Genomic DNA, 14,321 nt, shown 5'->3' on the forward strand with positions numbered 1-14,321 from the left:
ATCTGAGGCACAGAGGAACACATCAGTGCAGCCTGGTCCTCCGGGTACACGAAACAGCAGACGTGTGCATGCAAAGGCACCCGTGTCCTGCACATGCTCGTCATGTCCCCTCCATGCTTCTTGTCCCCTTTGCTCATGCAGGTGTTGGATACCTGGAGTACCAGGGGCACTTAGTGAACAATCCAGACCGAATGGAATTGTTATGTTTGTGAGCAGCAGGCCTCAAGGACATCACTGAAGCCGCTTGTGAGAAAGTAATGAAGCCGCCTGTAAGAAAGTACTGAAGCCACCTGTGAGAAAATAATGAGGCCGCCTGTGAGAAAGTAATGAAGCTTCCTGTGAGAAAGTAAACGAAGCAACCTTGAGAAGAAGGAAAACAGCTGGCATACGTGACTGGGGGCTGAATGTGAAGCAGGGTGCAGGTGGAGAGAGCCGTGCGTGTGAACATGGAGACTTAACGAATCATATTTTAGCTAGGAGCGCGTGCATGATATAGTTAACCAATTAGTAGAGAGCTTGCGTATGATACGGAATTAGAAGGGCTATATTAACCGGGATGTATCAACAATAAATTGGCATTTGCTTGATCATATTGGTCATCAGCAGTGTCCGTTACTTCCGCGTCAACACGCAGGTGCATGCCCCTCATGTCCCACACATGCTCCTCATGCCCCATGTGTGTGCACACAGAGATGCACAAGCAGAGCATACAGAAAAGTCACTTCCTTCACAGACGCGTACACACAAGTGGACATGGATCTGCAAACACACAAGCGACCTGCCTCTTGCTTGTGTGCACCCTTCACATGCATGAGCATTTGCATGCATCCTGTGCATGCTTATACACATGCTACTTATAGCACACACACCTACTGTAGAAGCAATACCTGCATCTCTTGACAGTCCTCATGCCAAGTGCACAACTGTGTGCGTGCAGGCGGTGGGACCCATGCCCAATCCTCTCATGAATATCTACATACACTTTTGCACATGCATGTGCAACTCATGTCCTTAGCAAACATCCAGGTAATGGGCAGGTGGTGGGGGGTGTCGCAAAGGGTGCGTCGCAGTGCAGCGTAAGGGCTGGGGGGGTGCTGAGCCCAGCTTGGATGCCCATACCTGGGCAGTCCAAGAAAAACTGGCAGTCCATGGGATAGCGGGTCACACGCTGGAAGATGCAGGCACTGGCTGGTACCCAGGGAGGAAGAGACTTGGTGGTCCCAGGGGGATGTTAGATGTAGTAGGGGACAGGGTGTGGCAAGATAGAGGGATAGGCACTCACCACAGGGAGGGACGCACGTTGGAGCTGGTGGGGAGGCAGCAGCTTTAGACTGGGGATCATTGTGGATCCACATCCCTGTGATAAGCCGTAAGGGCTCAGCCTTTGTTCAGCCCAGAAGGGTTCCCTGGGGGCCCAGGCCCTAGGGTGGGCCAGGTTGGGGGTGCCCTAGGGTGTAGATGTCCAGAGTGGGGGGGCCTGTGACAGTCCCTTGAGTGGAGGTCCTGGGTGTTCCCCAGGGTGGGAGTTCTGAATGGGTGATAGCACTGGCCCTGTACCTTTCTACAGCTGGCTCACCTTCACCCAAATTAGAATCAGAGAACCCTAGAATAGTTTGGGTTGGAAGGGACCTTTAAAGGTCATCTCGTGCAACGCCCCCCGCCCCTGCAAGGAGCAGGGACACCTGCAACCAGATCAGGTTTAGGGTGTCTCTGCACACGCCTCGGCCCAGTCGTGCTGACGGGGTCGTCACCTTTGGGGAGGGATGTGTGCATCACCCCTTCCTCCGTCCCACTGCAGCCGCTCACCGCTCCTGCACCTGTTTGGATATTATTGAATACCAGACTAAAGTCCGAGAAGATTTACACGAAGCCCTAGTGTTTGAAGGGAAAAGACTTTTTATAGATGGCTCCTCTAAATATTTTAATGGAAAACACTGTAGTTAGCCGTTAGGGCTTCCCTTTATCGGGAAGAACCTGTTTGTGGATCTTGCTGAAAGTATAGCGGGAGAATTGGAGGTTACCAACTGTTGGGTTTGTGGGGGTCTTCTAATGAGTGAAGAATGGCCATGGAAAGGAATCAGTTCAGGTCCCCTCCAAATTCAAAGGTTTTCACGACACACTAGTCCAGACACACGCAGGGTCTAAGGGAGTGACTGTGAATTACTTGAACCTTCAAGCGCCTGTCATTCAGAACAACCAGCCATGCCTGTGTTTCTATATGCATTCATTCACAAAAGCAACCAACTAGTTTCAATATTTTCTTAACTGGTTGTTTCCTGGGCTGCATCCCCAGCAGCGTGGCCAGCAGGTCGAGGGAGGGGATTCTGCCCCTCTACTCTGCTCTGGTGAGACCCCCCCTGCAGTACTGCATCCAGCTCTGCAGCCCCCAGCATCGGAAGGACGTGGACCAGTTGGAGCGGTGTGAAGCGACAGGGGATGAACTGACCATCACCCCCATTCCCTGTTCTCCCCTGTGCCGCTCGGGGGGAGGAAGGAGGTAAAGTTAAGCCCGGGAAGAGGGAGGGGTGGGGAGGAAGTTTGTTCTCTGTCTCATTCTCCTGCTTTGGTTTTAATATTTTTCCCCGCGTTGAGTCTGTTTTGCCCATAACTGTGACTTTAAGGATCTCTCCCTGACCTTATCTCAAACCTCAAGCCTTTTCTCTTATATTATCTCTCCCTATTCCCTCGGAGGGTGGGGGGAGTGAGAGAGAGACTGCGTAGCTTGGTCCCGAACAGGGCTCAACTATGACGCTAAGGAAGTCCAGTTTCCAAAGCTACATATCTAGGTAGCAATAGACTCCTCTTGGCATTTGAAATAAGCTGGCAGATGGGAGGTGAGCGCTGGTAGTGTGTTTGGGGGTGTGTGTACACATATTGTCCCTGAAATTGCCCTCGCCCTGGTGGGGCTTGGAGGGCTCGCTCGTCTGGGCAGGTGCGACTGCCGTAGCCACGGTGACGGGAAACAGAACTGGGGTCCACGCTGCCCACTCTGCCTTTGTTACCTCAGAGAGCTCAGTGGCTGCTTCTGAATGAACCTGTTGCCTGCAGAAGCAGAGAGGAAGGGCTGTGGGTGTCAATGGCCAAGTGGGAGGCGACGGCTGAGCAGAAGGTGTGCGGCGTGAGGCAGTTGGAGGTGCCACAGCAACGGTTCCACGGCCACCGGGAGCTCAGCTCCGTCCGTGGTGACAGCCCGATGGCGACGTCTCCACGGGGCAGTGGAGCCGCAATGGCTGCCGCGCAGGTAGCCAGGTCGGAGGGCGAAGAGAGGAGTGCCGGTGCCGGGCAGGGCCGGAAAGCAAAGCCCAGCCAGCGTGTCCAGGAGCTGCGCGCCATCTTGGCCTTGCAAGGTGCTGCCCCTTCGGTTTGGCGGGCGTAGCCCAGGGTGAGTGGGGGCTCTTGGTGCGCCCATCGTCCTGCATGGTACCAACACCACCTTAATGTCCTGCAGAGCAAGGGAGGAAGTTTCTCACGCAGTCACGTGAGGAAAAGCTCAGTCAGAACAGAGAGCTGCTCCCCGGCCTGCGTGAGGTTTTGGAGGAGGACGCCCATGCCCTGGGCATTGCCCAGAAGGTACCGACAGGTCCCGTGTGCTGTGTCCCTGCCTGGTGCTGGTCCTGCAGAGCCAGCTCCTGCGCCGGTCCTCTCCGGGAGCAGACTTTGCAGGGCAGCAAGAGGACGTGACCATCCCCAGGCTGGCGGTGATATTCTCTGCCCCTCTCCTGCCCACAGCGCAACAAGCTCACCATCTCCGAGGCTTGCGGAGCGCAGAAGCACTTGGACGTTGCTTTGGCCAGGAAGACAGTGGAGGTAACAGCAGGGTCCGGTGGGCGTGGGCTGCTCGCAGAGGGTCGGGGCTCCGGGAGCGCTGGGAAGAACAGGGTGCACAGCGGAGGGACGTGGTCCTGGCACAAGGACAGCCCCACAGGGCTAGTGTGGTGCGACACAGGGTGTTCACGTCTGTTGCCATAGGTCCCTTTTCACCGTGGGAGCTATCCACACGTGTCCTCCTTTAGCCCCCTCAGCGGATGCTTTGCTCCAGCAGAGCTCCTCGCCTTCCCACTCTGTGTGTCCCCAGGGCTGCTCGAATTCCTGCGGGCTCCAGCTGCACCCCTGGGAGAGAGATGCCGTCTCTGCCCTCGGCTGCCTGTCCCAAGGGTATCACCTGGTCATAAGGCCATGGAAATAGAGGCGCCGGCCCCGCGGAGCTGCCTTTGCCCAGGGGCCTCTTGCAGGGACAGAGTGGCGCCACCGCTCTCTGCCAGCTTCTGCATCTAGGGCACTGGTTGATTTTCTTGACGCCCAGCCCCCGGTCTGCGTTACACGGAGTCCCTAAGCCCGACCCGCCGCTGCCGTCAGCAGATGCCCACCTCTCCCTTATCCCAGTCAGCCCCCCAGAGCAAACCGCTCCCAGATCCCGTCCTGCCAAGGGAGTGACAATGTCCCGGACCAACATCCCAGCGTCCCCGGCTCTACCTTGGGAGGAGTTTTCCAGGCAGGACCCTCTTCTCCCTCGGGTGTCCAGTGAGCCCTGTCTCCAGCCTGGCGGACTCTCGTGCGCCCATCCAGGTGGGCCAGGAGAAGGTCCGGGCCGAAATCTATGACCGAGCAAACGTGTGCAACATGCTGCTGTACCAGATGAGGCAGCGCAGCCAAGTGCTGGACGAGCTGCAGCAGAGGTGGCAGCGGCAGCTGCAGGCTGCCGCCAAGGATGAGAAGCGGCACCAGGCGCAGGTGCAGGTAGCCAGGACCCCTTCCCAGGGTGGCAGCACCCGGCGGGGGGCTCGAACCCAACCCCTCCGTTCCCCGGGTGGGCACTGGGCTCAGCACATGGAGTCATCCCGTGTCCCCCCACCCGTCTCTGCCCCAGGCAATTTGCCAGCTGGAGAACAACATTGAGAAAATGTTCACTGCAGTTCACACGGGACAGACGGTGACCGCCCTGTACTTGGCAGTGCGGGATGTCCTGAGAAAGGTGAGCTCCCCTTCCCTGGGCCATCGGCCCTCCCACTCCCCCTTGCAAAGGCAATGAGGTGCCCCAGGGGCTGCGCTGGTGGGATGTCCTCCTGGCTTGGTGAGGTCCTCCTGCACCCCTCCATCCCCTGTCACAGCGCCAGGGACCCCCAGGGCTCCGTGAGGTGACATGCTGTGGCTCCCTGTGTCCCCTGTCCCAGGAGCTGGCCCACCTGCCTCCGCAGCTGGACCTCCTGTGCGGGATGGCTGAGCTGTGCCACGGGGAGTTGGAAGACATGGAGCTCATAGCCTTGGATGCTCTCAAAGCTGCTGATGTAACCAAGGTGAGATGGGGCAGGGCATCTTGGGGCCCTCTCCCACCCTCCAGAACCCACAGACAGCAGCACGCGCCCGGGCTGGTGAGTCTTCCTGCAATAAAGAGCAAAAGAGACTGAGCTGGGCGTGCCTGCAGCAGCCAGGTGCCTCCATAGCTCCTCCCATGTCTTGCTCTTGGGCCGGGCCGCCCTGGGGTCAGCCAGCCTGAAGCACCAGGCGTGGTGAAGGCAGCATGCTCCATCCTTCAGCCCTCCCCGCCCTCCTTCCACCCCAGTTTCCTACCCAGCCCATTTACACGGGGGGTCATTTTGGACGCTGGCCATCCCAGAAGCTTGGCAGGTCCATGCCAGCTTGGCAGCCACTTCTCCCTTCCCTGATGTGCTCCAGGAGGACATGGCCGAGATGAAAACCCGGTTTCTCGCAGAGAGAGACCACAGGTATCGCTCCCTGGCCACCCTGAAGGAGCACACCAAGAGGCTCTGGCTGAAGGAAGCAATGAAAAGGCACCAGAGAGCGGTGAGCTGGGGGCAGCCGGTGCAGGCAGGGCTGCGGGCAGATGGCAGGCATCAGTGCCAAGCCCCCCGTGGGTGTGGGGGCTGCAGGGCCAGCTCCCCCAGGGTGCTAGCAGCTCGGGGGGGTGACAATGAACATCCTTGCAGCACGGCACTGACGAGTTCACCGTGGACAACTCAACCCTGAACCCAGATGACCCACTGGTGGGTGAGTGCCTGGTGGGGTGCGGGGGGTGGGGGAGCGGGACGAGGGCGCAGCTGCCGGCATCCTTCTGTGCCGCTTTCCTCCCACCACAGGTGCCACACTGGAGGCCACCAAGTCCCGGCTGGGGCACGAGGCCTGGGTGACCGAGAAGATGGAGAAGGCCAAGGCTGCGGCGCAGTGCTCCTGCCTCTGGGTAACGTAAAAACCTGTCTCTGCTAGAGAACCCAGCGCTGCTCGAGCCCCGGGGAGCCAAGACCTCTCTGCTCTCCTTGTTTCATTGCAGGGTTATCTGCTCTGCTCTGTCCCTGGAGCCCCCCAAAGCCCCTCTTGTGCAGGCAGAGATGGAGCTGCCTTTCTCCACGCCACGAGGCTGAAGTGGTCCATGGAGCAGAAACCGCTCCGAGGCCATAGCTCAGATCCTGCACCCTGCAGGAGCACCCTGGGCTGAGTCCTCATGCTTTCCCCTGGCTAGGACATCCCCATCAGGCTCCTGGAACAGCAGAAGTCCTCGGTGGACATGGAGGCCTACCTGAAGGAGTGCAAGGAGAAGAAGCAGGCGCTGGAGCAGACGCTGAAAGAGCTGGAGCTCAAGCAGGCGGAGCTGAAGTTTGGCCAGCCCCCCGGCACAACCAGGTACTGCTGGCCTCGGCCCAGTCGTGCTGACGGGGTCGTCGCCTTTGGGGAGGGACGTGTGCATCACTCATTCCTCCGCCCCACTGCAGCCGCTCACCGCTCCTACACCGGGAGGTTTTCTGAGCAGGGTGCTCCCCCAACTCTGGTCCTGGCAGAGCAGCCAAAGCTGCTGCTGCGGCAGCAGGACCCTTGCTCCTTGCCTGGCGTGGGAAGTTGGGTTGCCAGCAGCATCTCTGCTCTGCAGTTGGAGCGGGGACAACCTGAGCAGCTTTTGCAGCAGGTTTAGGGTGTCTCTGCACACCTGTGCAGTTGTATGGATGTGAATGTGGTTGGCTCCAGGATACTGGAGGAGGAGCTGAGGATGAAGCTGCAGCGGGAAGAGGCCCGGCTGGAGCGAATGCGAGCCCAGATGCTGAGGAATCGGGAGCTCCTGCTGGAGTTTGAAAACGGCATTGACAACCTCTTTGTCCGTCTGCATGGCATCACCATGCCCGGCCAGGTACCCACGTGGCCCTGGGGTGAGCACGACCCCGGCCGGTGCTCGGTGGTGCAACAGCACAGCGCGGTGACACTTGGGGCAGCCACCCTCACCCCAAGTGGTTCATTTTCCCCACCAAGGTTGTTGTTCTCTCTCTGACTCCAGGATGATTCTGTCAAGGCCAGGAGGGTGGAGGAGAAGCTCCAGCACTGTGAGCAGAAGCTGCAGTACCTGGTGCAGCGAGTGGCCGACCTGCCCACACACAGGCAAAGCCCTGACGAGGAGAACGAGGTGCGCCGGGACTCAGTCCTTGCTGTGGTCTTTGGGGACCCACACGGGGTTCTCCCGCATGGCCCATCCCAAGCCGTCCTCCCAGCTGGGAGGATGGAGGTGGCCCCAGGGAAGAGCCATGGAGCAGCTCAGCCCCAGGTGGCCCTGGGCACTGTGGGGCATCCCCCGCAGAGGGGCATGGAGGTGGGGTGCCCCTTGGGTTGTAACTCACCTCCCCGTCAGCAATTACCCCAGGATGTCTTTCACAGACTTTTGTGAAGGTCAGAAACATTCTGGAGCAAGCAACCGCAAACGATGCACAGAACCTGAAGGTTTGCTTGAAGGACATAGGCAGTAGCGTCCAAGGTAGGAGAGCACAGCGGGGACACGTCCCCCAGCGACTGTCGCAGCCCCTGCACGCTGGGATTTCTGAGTGTCTTTGCCTGTCTATCTCCCACTGTCCCAGCAGACCCCAACCGCTCCTCTCCGCTCTCTCCTCCAGACCCCTTTGATTTCGGTGACAAGGACCATGACCTTGTCCTCACGCGGGAAGACATCAAGAAGCAGGGGCTGCACGTGATCGAAAGCAAGAAGAAAAGCAGGAAGAAGTAGCGGTTGCGTCATGAGAGCCTTGGATGCCCGAGACCACCAGTTATACCCTTTTCCTGGCACGTTTAATAGAGCAGATCTTTTTCATTCCTCCCAAGCCTGCGGTAAAACTGGCACAGGGGGCCTAGGTCAGTTCTGTCTCCCGGGACGCATGGGGGTCAGAGCCTGAGGGGTGCTGAGCTGGGTTTGGAGGCAGCCCCATCCTCCTGTCCGTTGCCCAGCTGCTCTCCCCGCAGAGGTGGGGATGGGCTGGGGTGGGGACTGCTTTGCCGGCCAGCGCAAAGCTGAGGGCGAGCTGGCTTTCTCCCCCTTCGTCCTGTGGGGCCAGCACCTTCCTGCGACGTCTGCCCCCCAGGCAGCTCTGGGACACCCATGGGCTGGCGTGTGTTTGAGGCAGCTATGGGGCAACATGGGGCAGTGGCCAAGACCTGGACGGGTATCGGACCCGAGGGTGGGTGTTGTGGTGTCCGTGCATGGGAGGGGAAGGGCAGAGCCTGCCTTGGAACGGAGAGGGAAATCTGAGATGAAGCCCTTAGACTGGGGCTGCCTGACCTGTCATAGCGTCACTGAATCCTAGAATAGTTTGGGTTGGAAGGGACCTTTAAAGGTCATCTCGTGCAACACCTTCAACCAGATCAGGTTGCTCAGAGCGCTGTCCAGCCTGGCCTTGAATGTTTCCAGGGATGGGGGGGATCCACCACCTCTCTGGGCAACCTGGGCCAGCGTTTCACCACCCTCGTTGTAAAAAACGTCTTCCTTATATCCAGTCTAAATCAAACTTCCTTCTAGCTTAAAACCATTACCCCTTGTCCTGTCACAACAGGCCCTGGTAAAAAGTTTCTGCCCATCTTTCTTAGAAGCCCCCTTTAGGCACTGGAAGGCCACCAGAAGGTCTCTGCCGAGCCTCCTCTTCTCCAGGCTGAACAGCCCCAGCTCTCTCAGCCTGGCCTCACAGGAGAGGTGCTCCAGCCCTCTGATCATCTCTGTGGCTCCTCTGGACTCGTGCCAACAGGTCCGTGTTCTTGTGATGCTGGGGGCTCCAACATCAGTGGGAGGCGGTTGGCAAAACGCAGCCAGCGTGTCCAGGAGCTGCGCGCCATCTTGGCCTTGCAAGGTGCTGCCCCTTCGGTTTGGCGGGCGTAGCCCGGGGCGAGTGGGGGCTCTTGGTGCGCCCATCGTCCTGCATGGTACCAACACCACCTTAACGTCCTGCAGAGCAAGGGAGGAGGTTTCTCATGCAGTCACGTGAGGAAAAGCTCAGTCGGAGCAGAGGGCTGCTCCCCGGCCTGCGTGAGGTTTTGGAGGAGGATGCCCATGCCCTTGGCATTGCTCAGAAGGTACCAACAGGTCCCGCGTGCTGTTAGAGGCAGCGGGGCCGAGGGCCCGGCTCTCGCACGTGGGGAGGCGGGAGGGTGAGACCAAAAACCCCACCAGTCAGGCTTAGGGGCCTGCAGGAAAGGATGCAAGAGTCAAGTCATTGGCCCCACCAATCACGCCTGTCGGGAGAGCAGCACACGGATGACTGCTGTGGTCTTTGGGGACCCACACGGGGTTCTCCTGCATGGCCCATCCTGGCCAAGATTCCCCTGCAGCCGGTGGTGATGAGCATGGTGGAGCAGGTTGTCCCCCTGCAGCCCATGGAGTTCCACGGAGGAGCAGAGATCCACCTGGAGCCCGTGGAGGACCCCACACCGGGGTGGGGTCCGTCAGCAACTGGCTGAGTGTGTGGAGTGTGTGGAGCTCTGCCTGGCGATGGAGGAGGAGCTGACAGAGAGCTTATGGGTCAAGATTAGATGATGGGGATGGACAGGGGACATTACGGTGGGGGTCTGTTACAGGCCGCCTGGCCAGGAGGACAGAGCATATAAAGTGCTCTATAGGCAGATAGGAGCAGCCTCACGGTCACAGGCCCTGGTCCTCATGGGGGACTTCAACCACCCTGACATCTGTTGGAGAGACAACACGGCAGGGCACAGGCAGTCCAGGAGGTTCCTGGAATGCGTGGATGACAACTTCCTCCTGCAGGCGATAGAGGAGCCGACAAGGAGGTGTGCCATGCTCGACCTTGCGCTCACCAACAGGGAGGGTGCTCACCAACAGGGAGGGTGCTCACCAACAGGGAGGGGCTGGTGGGGGATGTTAAAGTAAAGGACAGCCTTGGCTGCAGCCACCATGACATGGTGGAGTTCAAGATCCACGGGGCAGCAAGGAAAATACACGGCAAGCTCTCTGCCCTAGACTTCAGGAAGGCGGACTTCGGCCTCTTCAGGGACCTGATGGGCCAAGTGCCATGGGAGGTGGCCCTGGAGGGAAGAGGGGCCCAGGAAAGTTGGTCTATATTCAAGGAGCACCTCCTCCAAGCTCAGCAGAGGTGCATCCCGATGAAAAACAAGTCGGGCAAAAAGGCCAGGAGGCCGGCCGTGGATGAGCAAGGAGCTCCTGGACCAACTGAAAGTAAAAAAGGAAGCCTATAGAGGGTGGAAGCGGGGACAGGTAGCCTGGGAGGACTACAAAGAGGCTGTGCGAGTGGCCAGGGATAAGGTAAGGAAGGCCAATGCCCTGGCAGAACTGAATCTGGCCAGGGGTATAAAATGCAACAAGAAGAGCTTTTATAGGTACATAGGGGACAAAAGAAAGTCCAGGGAAAATGTAGGCCCCCTCCAGAAGGGAACTGGTGTCCTGGTTACCCAGGACATGGAGAAGGCTGAGGTTCTCAATGACTTTTTTGCCTCAGTCTTCACCAACAAGAGTTCCTGTCCCACCGCCCAAGCTGTAGAAGGTGCAAGCAGGGACTGCGAGGATGAAGAACCGCCCATTGTACTCAAAGAGCAGGTTCGGGATCATCTGAGGAACCTAAAGGTGCACAAGTCCATGGGACCTGATGAGATCCATCCGCGGGTCCTGAGGGAACTGGCGGATGAAGTTGCCAAGCCACTGGCTATCATATTTGAGAAGTCGTGACGGTCTGGTGAGGTCCCCGATGACTGGAAGAGAGGGAACATAACCCCAATTTTTAAAAAGGGGAATAAGGAAGACCCAGGTAACTACGGGCCAGTCAGCCTCACCTCTGTGCCTGGCAAGGTCATGGAGCAGATTCTCCTGGAAACCATGCTAAGGCACATGGAGAGCCAGGAGGTGGTTGGTGACAGCCAACATGGCTTCACCAAGGGCAGATCGTGCCTGACCAATTTGGTGGCCTTCTATGACGGGGTGACGGCATCGGTGGACAAGGGACGAGCAACTGACATCATCTACCTGGACTCGTGCAAAGCTTTTGACACTGTCCTACACAACATCCTTCTCTCTCAACTAGAGAGACATGGGTCTGATGGACGGACCACTCGGTGGGTAAGGAGTTGGCTGGATGGCCACACTCAGAGAGTGGTGGTCAACGGCTCAATGTCCATGTGGAGACCGGTCACGAGTGGCGTCCCTCAGGGGTCCATGCTGGGCCCGGCCCTGTTCAACATCTTTGTTGGCGACATGGACAGTGGGATAGAGTGCACCCTCAACAAGTTCGCCGACGACACCAAGTTGTGTGGTGCTGTCGACACGCTGGAAGGGAGGGATGCCACCCAGAGGGACCTTGACAGGCTGGAGAGGTGGGCCCGTGCCAACCTCATGAAGTTCAACCAGGCCAAGTGCAAGGTCCTGCACCTGGGTCACGGCAATCCCAGGCACAAATACAGGCTGGGCGGGGAATGGATGGAGAGCAGCCCTGAGGAGACGGACTTGGGAGTGCTGGTGGATGAGAAGCTTAACATGAGCAGGCAATGCGCCCTTGCGGCCCAAAAGGCCAACAGCATCATGGGCTGCATCAAGAGGAGCGTGGCCAGCAGGTCGAGGGAGGTGATTCTCCCCCTCTACTCTGCCCTGGTGAGACCCCACCTGGAGTACTGTGTCCAGTTCTGGAGCCCCCAACACAAGAAGGACATGGACCAGTTGGGGAAGGTCCAGAGGAAGGCCACGAAGATGATAAAAGGGCTGGAGCACCTCTCTTATGAGGACAGGCTGAGAGAGTTGGGGCTGTTCAGCCTGCAGAAGAGGAGGCTCCGGGGAGACCTGATCGCGGTCTTCCAGTACCTCAAGGGGGCCTACAAGAAAGATGGGGAAAGGCTGTTTAGTAGGGCCTGTTGCGATAGGACGAGTGGTAATGGTTTTAAAATAGAGGGGGGTAGATTTAGATTAGAAATTAGGAAAAAATTTTTTACGATGCGAGTTATAGAACACTGGAACGGGTTGCCCAGAAAGGTGGTGGAGGCCCCATCCCTGGAAACGTTCAAGGCCAGGCTGGATGAGGCTCTGAGCAACCTGATCTAGTCAGGGATGTCCCTGCTCCTTTGCAGGGGGGTTGGACTAGATGACCTTTGAAGGTCCCTTCCAACCCTAACCATTCTATGATTCTATGATTCTATGACCGCAACCCCCATTCCCTCTTCCCCCCTGCGCTGCCCGGGGGGGGAAGGTGGTAGAGATAATGTTAGGCTTGGGAAGAGGGAGGAGTGGGGGAAGGTTATCTTGTTCTCTGTCTCATTATCCTGCTGTTTGTAGTAATAAATTAAGTTTTCCCCAAGTTGAGTCTCTTTGCCTGTAATGTTAACTTTAAGGATTTCTCCCTGTCCTTATCTCAAACCTCGAGCCGTTTTTCTTACATTATCTCCCTCTAGTCTCTTGGAGTGTGGGGGCAGTGAGAGAGACACTGAGCAGTCTGGTCCGGATCAGGCCTGAACTATGACACAAGCCTACACTTAACTAAGATTAATTCTTTGTTGATTTTAATGCTAAAAATTACACTGGCTTATAGATAAGAAGCATTCTAATGAAGAGGGAGTCCCTAAATGTTTAAAACACATGAGCGGTACAAAAAAGTATAGGTAACCAATCAATTATTTTATTGTGGTTATTACTTTGTAGAAAATGCCCCTTGTACTTCTAAGAGGCGTGCTGGCTGTGTTAGATACCTAGCACTCGCCACTGCCACTACAGATTGAAAAGAAATGAGTATCTCAACTCAGTATGTTGATTGGCTCTTGCATAGCGGGTAAAAGAACTTCTGCTTTGGGGAAAACTGATGGCATGAGGCACATCAGTTGTAAGAGAGAAGTCAAATCCACAATAAATTGTAAAAAGAGTGGGTTAATGAAGTGTAATGTTAAATGATACAGTCGTTTAACAAGATTCAATGGCAAGGTACACTGCATTATTTACTGCATACAGGACAAGGTCAGACAAAATTGTCAGGGAGATCTTGCCGTTTAGCGGTGCGTTTCAGAAAGGGCCCCTTACTTTCGAAACTCCTAGTCCCAGACTTTATCAACTGTTAATGTCTAAAAGACTACATATGCACAATGTAGTCTTTATCATCTTAGCAAACCTTTCAATGTTAGGCATCCTGTTAATCCTGTTGTGGCAAGAAATCGCTCAACTCCGAGGAGTAACCTTGAGAGGCATCCCTACTGTTGGCGTGCAGCTCACTCTGCTAGAAAAGAGCTCAATGATTCCTCGGATGCCCCTGATTGATAAAGTATGATTGACTTGCAGCTATAGTTGCATGTCAGCAAGATATCTGGGCCACTTTTCCACAGAGACCTTGGATACCATGTTCCCATCCGTCCCGGTCTCCAGCTTCAGCAGCATGCAGCCATCACAATCCCCACTGGTGTTTATGGCTTAAGTGGGCTGGGGAGCACACAGCCCTAAATTGTCATTCACAGAATGCCAGGTGTATTCCCCGAATCCTGTGTCCCCAGCCTCAGGGTCCTCAGTCATTATTATTGGGGTGGTGTTTTGGTTTTTTTTTGGCAGCCACAGGACTCCCTCCCTCTTTTCCAGGCAAAAGATGCCCTTACAGATGATGATGGTCTTGAAAGGCCTCTTCTTGTGGCTCCCAGTGGCTCTTGGTGAGTTTGCAGGAACAAATACCTGAGAGCAACACCCTAGCTGTCAGCTGTCATCTGGCCAGCTTTACTTGTTGGTTGATACGGCTGGAACTGTGGTGGTCCAAGTGCTTCCTGAGCATGTGCTTGACTGTAACTGGCTTTTGGACTACCAGGAAGATGGACAGTCCCCCAGGTCACGTTGCTGCTCTGGCTACTGGACCAAATGGCTTGCTTAGTGTGCAAGTCTCCAAGAAAAGGGCACGTGCATTTCTGAGCCTGAACTGGGGATTGCCGTACAGGGGGACTGGTGGAGAGGTACATCTCCTGACCTATGCAGCTCAGTGCTCACGGAAGCAGTGAGGGAAAATGGTGGGGCACCGAGTAAACCTCAAGATCATGGCTGTGCCGTCCCCTCAAGCCTGAGGTGATGCCTACCGATGACAAGATGA

The 14,321-nt window shown here is 56.7% G+C and overlaps 1 protein-coding gene across 1 annotated transcript; it reads left to right on the forward strand.

The window, feature by feature from the left end:
• The first annotated feature begins 1,005 nt into the window (after window positions 1-1,005).
• On the forward strand, window positions 1,006-7,996 carry LOC147601512 (coiled-coil domain-containing protein 183-like). The gene is made up of 16 exons (XM_086744687.1): window positions 1,006-1,026; window positions 2,364-2,497; window positions 3,049-3,347; window positions 3,449-3,570; window positions 3,730-3,807; window positions 4,567-4,731; window positions 4,868-4,972; window positions 5,172-5,294; window positions 5,674-5,802; window positions 5,946-6,006; window positions 6,096-6,196; window positions 6,476-6,636; window positions 6,976-7,135; window positions 7,280-7,405; window positions 7,654-7,750; window positions 7,887-7,996. Exons 1-16 carry the CDS (start codon window positions 1,006-1,008, stop codon window positions 7,994-7,996), a joined length of 1,992 nt encoding a protein of 663 aa, XP_086600813.1.
• Window positions 7,997-14,321: the final 6,325 nt, after the last annotated feature.

Source organism: Chlamydotis macqueenii, chromosome 3, assembly GCF_036417535.1.
Source record: "Chlamydotis macqueenii isolate bChlMac1 chromosome 3, bChlMac1.mat, whole genome shotgun sequence".
Lineage (NCBI taxonomy): Eukaryota > Metazoa > Chordata > Aves > Otidiformes > Otididae > Chlamydotis > Chlamydotis macqueenii.

Bases quoted from the DNA above. Each gene is read 5' to 3' on its own strand.
- LOC147601512 (XM_086744687.1), top strand. From the start codon at position 1,006: ATGTCCTTAGCAAACATCCAG. The intron at 4,973-5,171 runs GTGAGCTCCCCT...CCCCTGTCCCAG, and splicing joins TGCGGGATGTCCTGAGAAAG to GAGCTGGCCCACCTGCCTCC. The intron at 7,751-7,886 runs GTAGGAGAGCAC...TCTCTCCTCCAG, and splicing joins CATAGGCAGTAGCGTCCAAG to ACCCCTTTGATTTCGGTGAC.